At 41.6% G+C, this 12,185-nt stretch overlaps 1 protein-coding gene across 8 annotated transcripts in view; it reads right to left on the reverse strand.

The window, feature by feature from the left end:
• The window catches only part of rbfox2 (RNA binding fox-1 homolog 2), a 70,341-nt gene that overhangs the window by 38,834 nt on the left and 19,322 nt on the right, over positions 1-12,185 (reverse strand). The window contains exon 1 of one of the 8 annotated variants that reach the window (XM_047578137.1): positions 8,638-9,699. The exons of the other annotated variants lie outside the window; for them this stretch is intronic. Coding sequence (XP_047434093.1) covers positions 8,638-8,670 — 33 coding nt within the window. The 5' untranslated portion in view covers positions 8,671-9,699. Of the gene's footprint in view, positions 1-8,637; positions 9,700-12,185 lie in introns of those variants that run through there. 8 annotated transcript variants of the gene reach the window in all.

A 12,185-nucleotide genomic window follows, 5' to 3' on the forward strand; every position in this document is an offset into this window, starting at 1 on the left:
TATTTTAATTAAATTTTGATGGCAATACACACGGAAATGCTCTATGGAAATATGTTAACAACTTCATCATTTATTGTTGTTTCTGTTTACGTTTGTTTTGGGTATGGCCTTGAGCTTTAGAGAACAAGGGTTAGCGGTTCGCTCCCCAGAGTGTGCCATATGCCAAAGTGTCCTTGAGCAAGACACTGAACCCCCAGTTGCTCCCAGTGCAACTGGCACTGGTGTGTGAATGTGTCTGTGCACTGTGAGTACCAATAGGTAGAAAAGCGCTACATAAAAGCAAGACCATTTAACATGAGGTTATAAATGGTGAGTGAAACCCAGATAATATTTATATTCTGGAATGTGACAGGGTAAGGGCTAAAATAGCCAAACTGAAACAGGTCATACATAGACTTAAACAACTTAAAGCATCTATTGTGTTTTTACAAGAAACCCAATGGTCAATGCCCTTGTCCCATCCCGTCTTGATTACTGTACTGTGTTTAGCTCACTTGGTAGCGCACCCGCCCCATGTGTTGAGGCTGTAGTCCTGTGCAGGTGGCCCCCACATCGGGTGTTTCCTGCATGTCGTTCATGCATGTTTCTCCCTGTTTCTTTCAAGACTTTCAAATAAAGGCTAAAATGAAAAGTTATAAAGATATGTGTTGGGTTGTGTGGAGACTCCACTGCATCGCCGGCCACTGAACATAGCCAACGTAGTAGAAGTCGGCAAGCAAGTGTTGTGACTCACATACGTCCAAGACCAAGGCCAAGACCAAATGCAATACACCAGGAGATAAGATATATTTATTCAGAGATTACTATCCCTATAAATGACTCTCTTACATCTTTATTTTTTAAAGCTGTATTTACTTTTTGTCTCTATTAATGGCATGCCGCCTTGCTGTTTCTGTGCCCTTCTCCCGTCATGTTTTCAACCATCTTATTAACAAAGTGGTTAATAAGTGCATTATATGCATTAGCATGTCCCGCTGCGTCGCATATTGAAAAATCTGACTGCGCATTTTCCGAAGCAGCGACACATCATGGCAGCCAATGCATTGCTTTGCATCGCCTTGCTTTGCTTGCTTGCGTCTTCTGCTTATGTCGCTTGCTTGCGTCACTCGTGTTGACTATAGCCCAATTCCAATTCCCCTTGCAGACTCACTGATTTAAGCTGGATTTCCATACATGGCCTACCTCCACACCGCTCCACACCGCCCCCTTAAAATTGCTATTTCCATTGTTAGAAGGTGGGCAGAACAAGGCCAAAGGGATGCTTTCTTGGTACTTTCTAGAACCTCCTCTGTGGTCGGTCCGAAGTAGGTGAATTGGGGCCGAAAATATGACGTAGAACGCTGCTTACTACTGAAATCAGTGCCAGGTACAAAGCATGATGTTTTGGTTTTGACTAGTAGTAAGCTGCTCACTTTCAACTTTCTGCTCTCGTGTCGGTACATTTTTAAATAATGACTGGAAAAGACTGTCGTTCTGGACCAACCCGGAGGTGAGGGCTTTTCTGTCCTTGTTGGGAGAAGAGAGTATACAGCGGGAGTTGAACTCGGAACAACAAGGTTTTCCAGCGCATCGCGACTGAGATGGCCAAATTTTGCTTTATCAGGACGGTAAAACAAATGAAGAAGCTTAAAAAAATGAAGGTAGCCAAAGGGCACAACAATACGAGTGGTGCTGACCGAAGGGTCCCAAAATGGTATGAGGAGATGGACGCAATATACAGCCACAGACCAGGGAGCACTGGTAGGGAAGCTATCTTTTATTACATTCGTTGTGTTCTGCTTGAAAGCTCATAATTTCAGAACGGTTGTTTTCTTTCGTTCACTAGTTGTTGGAACATAACTTTACTGTGTAGCCCACTGTTGCTAGTAGCAACAAGTGTGGGTGTGGCTAAAGCCTGCATAACTTGAAACATGAAATTATTACAGCTGATATCATTTAAGTCAGGGAAGGTTCAGGCCTCGAGTCTTTTGGAAGCTGACAATTTCGATATAGAGGTGTATATATATAGAGAGAGGTATATAGAGGTATATATTTTTGGGAGAAATTTCATTCAAGTACAAGAGATCGGCCGACATGTTGCAGTTTTTTTACCAGTATGGGCATTGGACGATACACGGGTATCATCTTCCATACCACTAATCCTCACTATGGTCGCAGGGGTTGTCAGAGCCTATCCGAGCTGACATCGGGTGAGAGACGGGGTACACCCTGGACAGGTCGCCAGACTATTGCAGGGTTAACACAGAGACAAACAACATTCGCACACCTAGGGTCAATTTACAGTCACCAATTAGCCTAACGAGCATGTTTGTGGAGGTGGGAGGAAGCCTGGAGAAAACCCACACAGGGAGAACATGCAAACTCCACCCAGAAAGGCCCGAGCTGGACTCAAATCTATATAGATAGATATTAATTATTTATTTATTTATCTATCCCGGCAACCACAGGCAGCCCTGTGCTGTTGGGCAACTGCAGAAGCTGTGGTCTGAGTACCTTCTTTAAATTCAATAAATGTTTTTGGATTTTCTTACAATTGTGTCATTTATCATGTAAATGGGGGGAGAAAGGCAGTATTGGCTCCAAATATCAGCTCAGAAAAATCAGCAGCACGTATTGGCTGTTGGCCAAACGCTAATGTAAAAAAAAAATTTGTTACCGCATCGGCCCTAAAAAATCTAAATCGGTCGATCTCTAGTAAGTACTGTTTCACCTATTATTTTTAATAGAAGAGCTCTCAGCAGACCAATGTCATCAGTATTTCTTCCATTTACCAGAGCATTCCCTGTTAGAACTGCCTGAGACTGTAACACAGTGCATTTACATGTAGAGCTTAATTGAGCTATGCTCAAAATTCAACTTTCTCACTAAAGTCCTTGTCCCAGTTTACATGCAGCGCAAGAAAATCGAATAACTGTTCTCCTCCACACTAGGTGGTGATATGTGTCTTTTCAGCTGGATAATACCACATTAATACAGCCCGTTTTGTGGTTGACCTATTACATCATATAATAAACAAGAGTCGTTCATGCGGCAGACCGGCATTTCAAACAACAACCAGACGGATAATGGTACATTTTTTAATCTAATACGTAATGTGCGCGTTAATTCTGATGCAGGTAAGATCACGCTATCCCTCAGATGGTTCTTCTTCTAATGCAACCGGCTTTAGAAAAAAGAAAAGAAAAACATATCACTATTATAAAAAAAATAGTCTGTCCTTGTGCACTATTATTATACTACGTGTTTCTTCTTATTGTTCCTCTTTCTCACTTTTTTCGTCCCAAAATATAACTTAAAGTTATATCTCAAAATGTGCAGTTTGATTGGGATCTGTATGCTATTACTTTTCTCTACAAAATAGAATAGTTTTTGCATTGAAATTAATGGGATGGGAGTTTTTCAAAGGTCTGCTGCTCAGGCATACTTTCACCTAGACACTTCATTTAAACTTTAAAATGTAGACACGAGTCTTGTGTATTGGTGTATTAATTCACGGTTTGATAAGTCATATAGTTTTTGATCAATCACTCTTCAATGACCGTGATCATTTTAGAGAAATTTTGAGATTATAATGGGTGTGTATTGCGTGGAATATTCATGCTAGAGTGGGTGACATCATCAGCCAGAGTGGAGGAAGGTGTCTGAAATTGTCAGAAACTCGTCCCGGCCACAAATACACACAAGAGTTTTGTTTTTCACAATGTGCCCATCAAAGCAGTGAGACGTACAGAATTTAAACTGTGAGCCTCTGAGTGCGGTCTCGTCTCTGTTTGCTCACCATTGACTTTGAATGCAAAGATTTTCTGAGAGAAGCACAAGGGACCCCTGTTTAAAACTTGCATGCGCATCCAAAATATTTACTATTTAAAGACAAATAACATATCAAAGTCTTCAGGAAGGTCTTACGACCCCCACAGTCTGCGTGTTTTTCTGCAAGGTTTACCATTTTGTCACAGTAAGCCCAAATGTGAGACCAGCACACAGGGAGAAAATCGCCCTTTTTCTGTCTGTCTCTGCCTAGCATGCCTCTGTTGTCATTGACAACCACCTCAAGTTGCCATGGCAACCTCTGATCCTCAGGCCAGAGCCACAGCTGAGACCAATTCATTTAACAAGGACTCCTCTGATGTTTCTGCTGTTAATACAGCTGACCCCTGTCTCCCAAACATTTATGTTATAACAACACCCGCCAAAATGTGACCTAGATAGTCATTTTCTCACTGCTGCTCACCTGGCCAATGGTGTTTATGGTGTTTATTGGTGAGTTTTTTTCTTCTTTGGAAATGTTTTTCAATCATCTAACAAACAACATTCTAGCAGTTTTAGTTTTGTTTAAAAATGTGTTTTTGTGACTGTGTTTTTAAAAGTAGTTTAATTGAATCTGAATTTGAAATATCCAATATTGATTCATAAAATGTTAAATCTACTGCAAACACAAATACACACCATTTTGTGCATCATCTCAAATTACAAATCTTGTTGGGGTTCTGTAGGACTCGTTTCATGCACCTACTCTCGAAAGACTGCACAACAACATGGGCCACTTGTAAGAATTCAAAACATGACAGAAACTAAAACTGAAGTCCACCATCAGGCCTGTAAGCTGATTGTGTGGTAGCATCTTGGATTTTAATATGGTGTCAGAGAAGCGTTGGACAAAGGCAAACACACCATTGGAGCAATACAAAAAGTCTCCAAAACCAACATTATTAGCTTTGCAAAAGTTCTTTTTAAATAACTGAAATGTCTCTAAATGAGGCGATGCTGAGTTGAATCGAATTAGGAACATATGAATCAGAATCTAGTCAAATTATTTGTACTATGTACGCTTCTTGCTGATTGATTTGCCTTGCATGCGACAATACCTTCAGAACATAAATGTTGTTTCCATAGGGAATATTTCCGACTACACAAGTAGTGCAGTAATATTTCACCTTTTGTCTATTTGGGAAAACTACCCTTCTACTGTGCAGTGAAGTGTTCATCATGGCTCCATTGTTGTGGTACTTGAGTCCCAACATTGATGACTCATGACAAATCTCGCTTGACTACAGATAAGTCAGTCTTGGACTTAACAAGTAGTGATGCAACTCAGACAGAATGATAGTGACTTGGTTGAGTACTGTATACTAGAGAACTGATATCTTAAATTTGAGGTTTTGGTATCTTTGTTGCAGCGTTAAATTAATTAACCCCAATCAGATTGTAACTCTGTCAATTCTTATTATTGTTGCTCATTCACAGAAACAGACAACAGCTAACAGCAGAAGCTGTTACTGCTCCTTACTACCAGACCAAAGTAGAGGTGGGAATAGAAGACAGAAATTACCTTGTATCTGTGTTTGATGACTGGCTTTTTTAGAGGAGATACATTTTGGATCCATTTAAACAAGCTGGATAAAAGCATCTAGTAAATAAATGCGTACAGATAGGATGAGAAATGGAACATAAAAACAGGAAAAAAAGGCCATTCTTGATCAATTTGCAGATAAGAATGACCTGTAGTCAGACAAACTGTAAGCTATGCATTTGTGTCAGCACTCAGGTTTACATCAGTTCAGTTAGTAGAAGCAAATGTGTGAGAGGAGAGGAGAGGAGAGGAGAGGAGAGGAGAGGAGAGGAGAGGAGAGGAGAGGAGAGGAGAGGAGAGGAGAGGAGAGGAGAGGAGAGGAAACATAACTAACAGCTAACTAGGGCATCACTGGGTCATTTCACATGAATAATGACATTTCAGGATATTACTTTCACTGTTCTCCAGAAGTTAGTCTATAGCCTAAATCAACAAACTTGACTATAGAAAATGTGATTCATGTTGTAAACAGTAGGTCACATTTTGGCCCTGTCATTGTATTAGCTGGGGAGCTCTGACTCAGATCTTAGATTTTGAGCCTGTGTTGTTGTTACCCAAGCCACAAACAGCTGGAGAAACGTTAACGTGTCTGTGGCATACTGATGAGCTATTATATTATTCCATCCCACATCAACTGCTCCTCGTCTTCCTCCTCCATCACTCATTCTCCTCCCCCTCTTGCTCTTCATCTCTGCTCCTCTTGGTGCTGTTCTCCCTTTACTCCCACTCTTTTTACTGCGTGCTTCACTTCTTTACGCTTCATAAAATCCAGACGGGACTCTCGCATACATCTCGCCTCCACACATGTCAATCAGGCCCTCTTGCCTCATAGCAACAGGGGGTATCAGTGGTGTTTGGGCCCCTCCTTCCACACTCTTCTCCATCTCCTTATAGGGTAACATGTATGTTTGTCAAGCAAACTCCTCCCAATCCACCCTCATCTTTCTCCTTGTAGGGTCTCCCCTTCCTCGCATGCCATTTCCGTTAGACTCCCCTTCCTCATACATGTGTACAGGAACACACATGCACACACAAAATCTCCAACAACTCCCGTCAACTCTGCACTACCTGCTGCACTGATCCATGCAGGAACAACGCAGCATTTTATGAAAGATAAACACACTGAAACAAAAAGGTCATGACATTATTTGTCCACATTAATTCCTCTTTGAAAGCCACAAGCAACCCCAGACAAACATACATGCAGGTGAACACACAAGATCGCAAACAGATATGTATTTACCCAACACAGGCACGCCTCTTCCAATACATTAGCTGTGACCATGAAACAAGTTTGTCTTGTTTAGTGCTCAGGAAGGGCTCTGTGTTAATACAACAGTTGTCCAGAGAGGTCTAAAAATGTACACCAGCCAGCTGTAGAGTGGTGTTGTCACTGTTAACTGCACCATCTAAAATGTCAGTAAGGTCAACCCTATCCATTTAAAGGGCTGCTTTTCTAAAGCAATATTTAGAACAATTAGAGATGTGGCTACAGAGACATAGCTGTTACAGCAGCTTATGATTTTGAGCAATTTTAGAACAATTTAAGGCGCACTGTCTAAAGAGTGTTTACCTCACATAGCTCTCCCATCAACATTTTTATGCCTCGACCATCCAACAATCAGCCTAAAATGACTGACTCGTGCAAGTTGCCATAGCAACATGGCTCCTTGGGATCATTTAACCATCATTATTGAATAAATTAAAATTTTTGGGATGTGGAGGTGGCTGAGGGGAGGGGTCTGTTGAATCCTCACCCATTTATAGCTTATGTGAGTGTGGCGGTGTATGTATAGCTTTTCCAGCAGGTAGGTGTTTCTCTCTCACTTTAGGGCATAAGCTTAGGTGGGGCTTGAGAAAATAATTCAGTCTTTTGCACCTGCTCTTCTGCTCTAACATGCTTAACATTATTGAATAGCTAATAAGTTACTCCTGTTACAACGCAACTCTTAACACTCAGACATAACTGCAAAGTCAGCTATACAGCCTGAAATTGCATCACTGAGCAAAGTAGCTCTCTCCAACTGACCACATTTCCCTGTTGCTCTCCATTTCTTTCGACTGCTCTGTCCTGCTCTACACTCTGAGCTTCCTGACCCACAGGCTTCCTGGGTAACTGACCACGGGTGTCCCATCACCTCAAAAATCTATTTCCTATTCTCATGCTCCCATTCTCTCTCTTCTTTCCAACCCATCCCCCTCTCTTCCAGGGGCTCTTAAAGGAAAACATTAAGATAACAGCTGCCAGGGCCTCAGGGAGAGGCAAGAGGAGGGAGAAAAGAGGTCAAATAGTAAAGAGAGAATGAATCCAAGGTACAGCTGAAAGAGAAGCACTCACACACATGCAAGCAAAGACAGAAAGAAACACATGCACACTGAATCACACCAGTTGAAATGTAATGATATGAACATAACACTTCATGCACCAACTTTGCAGCCCACTGTGTGCCGGAGCTTCTGTGTGTTTGTAAAATGTGTGACACAGAAATTACAGTGAGGAGGTGTTGTTAGCTGAATAGAAGAGACACAGAAGGGAGGAACAGAAAGAACAAGCAAATAATAAAAAAAAAGAAAGACAGAGACAACTGTTCTGTGGACACCTGTCCCTTTCGCTCACAGACTTGAGTGATGTAAGGAAGACAGCTGCAGGGGCAATAAAGAAGAAAGAGTTTTTCACTTACCTTCCCTCCCCCTACACTTTATCTGTTTCCACTCCTTTGCCTCAGAAATATTGACAAAAGAGTTGACAGCAGAAGCACTGTACTAAGCTTCAATATCCAGCTCTACACATTAACATGCTATACTGTGTGTTCACATAGACTCTTCTGAGCATACATAATACATGGTAGAGCACGGGTTTCTGGCTGCGGCAGCTCTTGATGTTCAGATAGCATGCACTTAGCTCTGGGCAAAAGAACAGATGCCACAACAACAGCATACAATAATACACTGCCGCTCGTACATTTCACCATAGCGAATCACAATTGTGATAGTATCTCCAGCCTGTATCTGACTGTCATGTACACCTACTACACTTGTGTCACCGCTCATATCCCTTCACAGCAACCCAGCCTTAGTAGAGACAGAAATGTGCTGACTAGAACACGCTAGTAAACAGGTCAACAAAAGTCCACATCTGTTAGTGGTTAATTAACATTTAATGTTCGATGACAGTGCCATCTACTCTGATGCCGTTTCATGTACAGAAGAGCCTGAGTCTGAGCCAAGATATACAGGAGACGTGTACACAGAGGAGGATATGAAGAGATTTTGAGATAAACACTCACCAACAGCACGTTAGGATAGTACAGTCCCATCATTGTATTCAGTACAACAACTCAAACTGTCGGCGCTCCTCTCTCCTTTTCTCACACTGCCTTGCTTTCTCTCCGTCTACAAGCCTATGTCCCCTCAACAGCTCACCCTCTCTTGTCTGTCTCACAGATTCAAAATCTCCCTCTTTCTGTCCCCGCTCACTTTGTCTGCCCTGCCAATAGCCTTTTCACCTCCACCTCCTCCTCATACTTTGCTGGCCTCTGTCCTGTCACCCCTCTCTCTCCCTTTCTTTCTTTTCTTCCCCCCTCTATCTCTCTCTCTCCCACTCACTCCTTTCTTTGACTTCCCCACTTGCTCCTTTGCTGTCCCTCTAGCCCCAGCCTTCTGTTTTGCTGCCTTTCCCCTGCTTGCTCATCTCTTCTATTTCTTGTTCAGTCCTCCTCCTCTCCTCCTCTCTCACTCATGAAGCCTGACGCCTCACCCCTCCTTCTTCTCTGCCTGTCACACCTGAAAACTCAGAAACCCCTCCCCTCTCCTCTGGTGTCTCAGTCCCTTTTCTCTCTCTGTCTCTCTCACTCCTGTTCTCTTTCTAGGTGAGTAAACTGGGGCTGCTGGCACCACAGGGAAAGGAAGTGAACACTTTCTCTTTCTATACCTATTCAATCATACACCTTGTAACACAAATGTGCTGGAAATTTAAACATCAGTTTAAGTAATTTTTCTGCAAAGTCACAACTGAAATCATACTACATCAAATTAAGTAACACTTTGTTCACACTTCCAATGAGCCCGCACACTAGGAATGGGCGTACACCATATACCGCCAAAAACCATCCCCACGATATGAATTTGCCATCTTGTTGATGACGTGGGCGTGTGTGACACACTTGACGTCCTCACAGTCGCTTGCAGTCATAGCTCACCTGTGGCTAAACAAGGCTCCTCATCAATAATGTGGAACTGGTTCGGACATCATAAGGTAGATGTGGAACAAACATGTCCCATATGCAAGGTTTGCAAAAAAAGATAATGGCTAAAGATAGCAACACAACAAATTGATTCCACCACCTGAAGTACAACCACAGGCAAGACTAGGATGAGAGCCAGCTAATGAGTCAAGAGAAAGCCGCATGTAGCCACATCCTCGGGTAAATTAGGGTGACCACACGTCCCCAATTTCTGGGGACAGTCCATGTTTTGGATGAACTTGCCAACGTCCGTCGCTGAAAATATTCTTAATTTTAGCGTTTCCTCAATGAGAAAAAAAATGTTGCGCGCAGGCTACAACAGTAGCTGATGGCACTGCTACTGGTATTACAGAAGTAGCAATTTAAATATGCTTAAATATGTCAAAACTAATGAAACTATAATTGTCCTTGTTTCTTCATTTCATCTTGATAACATTTCATTCTTTTTTTTTTTTATGTCTGAGCTTTGAATGGCCCCAGATTTCATTTCAGAAATCTGGTCACCTTACAGTAAATTAAAAATAAAACAAACAAAAACAAATAAAAAACCCGGGCCAAAAATTGGATTCACTCAGTCCATTCCTTATAAGATTTAAAGATTGTGTTCCTACCTTCATCACCTGAGTAAACGTATTGCGTCACTTCCTGATTCTGCACTGCTGCTGTGTGTGCTTGCACTGTTTTAGCTCCATTAAAGTCACATGAACGTTTTTTGGACACTGGGTGAAACTCTTGCTTTCAGTTTACCCAACCACCTGTCCCTTGTAGCTCCTTGTTAATCTCACATTTCATCTCAGTTTAATCAGCTTTGGTGTATTTAGCGGTTAACTATGGCCACTCTCTCTCTCCCTGTACTTCTCCTTCTCTCTCCCCACATGTTTAGCTACTCCTAGGGTTGCCATCCGTCCCATAAAATACGGAATCATCCTTTATTTTGCAATTAAATGTTGCGTCCCGTATTGAACCGGTACAGGACACGATTTGTTCTGTATTTTCATAAATGTCCATGTGTCTGTCTCACACATATACACTAAATCTAACAATAATGAACAAAATAAAACAGGAAATACTAAGTTGTGGTTGTACTGTATTGTGCGTGTTGCGCTGTCACGGTTGCCTAGAGACAGACGCTGCTCTAAAAAAATATGCGCCTTTTAAAAATGTCCACTGCACCCGGGACTCCACCACGTGTTTAAAAGCGAGTAAAAAGAAGTACACTTGGAAAAAGAAGTGAGGGAAATCAGTAACACTTTCTATGAAGGTTGTATTTATAATGCCTTATGGACGCATTCATAATATTTTATAAGGAGTCTATAAAGCATTATAATGCTCATTATTACCATCTATACGTATTCACAAGTCGTCATAGCCAATAATATAAGCCTATAATTTTAATCTGAATAGTGCATTATAAATATGTCAATATCTGCCTAGTCACTTGTTAATTGCATGATGCATCGATAATAATAAAGCATCTATCTATCTTAAAGCTTGAAATGCTGAACACATTATTGTACAACATTGTTGCATAAATTGTGCTGTTAATTAGTCTACATAAAGCCTTAACAGGCCAACAGTAGTCACCAAGCAACTGAATTATGGAAATTTGTAAAACACCCGACTTCCCCCTAATCAAAATATACCTACTTAGCTCTCATGTACATTGTATTTTCTTATATCAATAGATGTATGTATGACCCATGATTTCTGGTAAGCCAGTACTCCCACTCTATAACTTTCAGGTGTTGCCACAGTGCCACCAAACATCCACTGACCTCTGACCCCACCCACCTCCCTCCCAAGCTCCACCCACTGTCGTAAAGCATTGACTGTATTGGAAAGCGGCTTTTCCGCCCTTTCTCCACTGAGTCCTCTCCAGGACAGGTAGGATGTGTCTCTGTCCTTACTTTGCTTACATGAGGCACATGGTTTACACATGGTATTAAAGCAGTGATTTCGAATGGTTTTAATCATTAAACGCAAGAATACGAAAACAATCTAACTTGTGAGTGAAAACTAGCCGTGTCTGGTAACTTTCGTCTAGCTAGCTTAAGCCACTTACGTGTAATCTGCGGTGCCTGCATGTAATGCGGTAACATAATGTCTCATTAGGCTGCTTTAAGCCTTCTGTATTGATTTAGAAAAAAATGTGATCTGTTTATCTGTTTTAATCAAACCTTTCTGCATAAAAACCAACCCAGCTAGAGCAGTAAAGATTTGCCTCTGTTCTTCTTGTAGCTGCTGTGAAACCATCCCCTCAATCACCTCACCAACCCAAAGGCACTTTTAAGAGCCATATCTCTATCTTTCTATCCTTCTTTCTATCCATCTGTCTGTCTATCTGACCGTCTGTCTGTATGTGTGTCTGTCTTAATATTTTGTCTTTATTACTGTCTTGTAGTGTGTCTCTCAGTGTGTCATAATGCCGGGAGGCTGCATGGCAGACCTTTAAAGTGGATGTTTGGCGGCATCATGGCAACACCTGAAAGTTAGTGGGAGTACTGGCTTACTAGAAATCATGGGTCACACATACATGATATAAGAAAATACAACGTACATGAGTGCTAAGTAGGTATATTTTGATTAGGGGG

Source organism: Mugil cephalus, chromosome 2 (genome assembly GCF_022458985.1).
Source record: "Mugil cephalus isolate CIBA_MC_2020 chromosome 2, CIBA_Mcephalus_1.1, whole genome shotgun sequence".
NCBI lineage: Eukaryota > Metazoa > Chordata > Actinopteri > Mugiliformes > Mugilidae > Mugil > Mugil cephalus.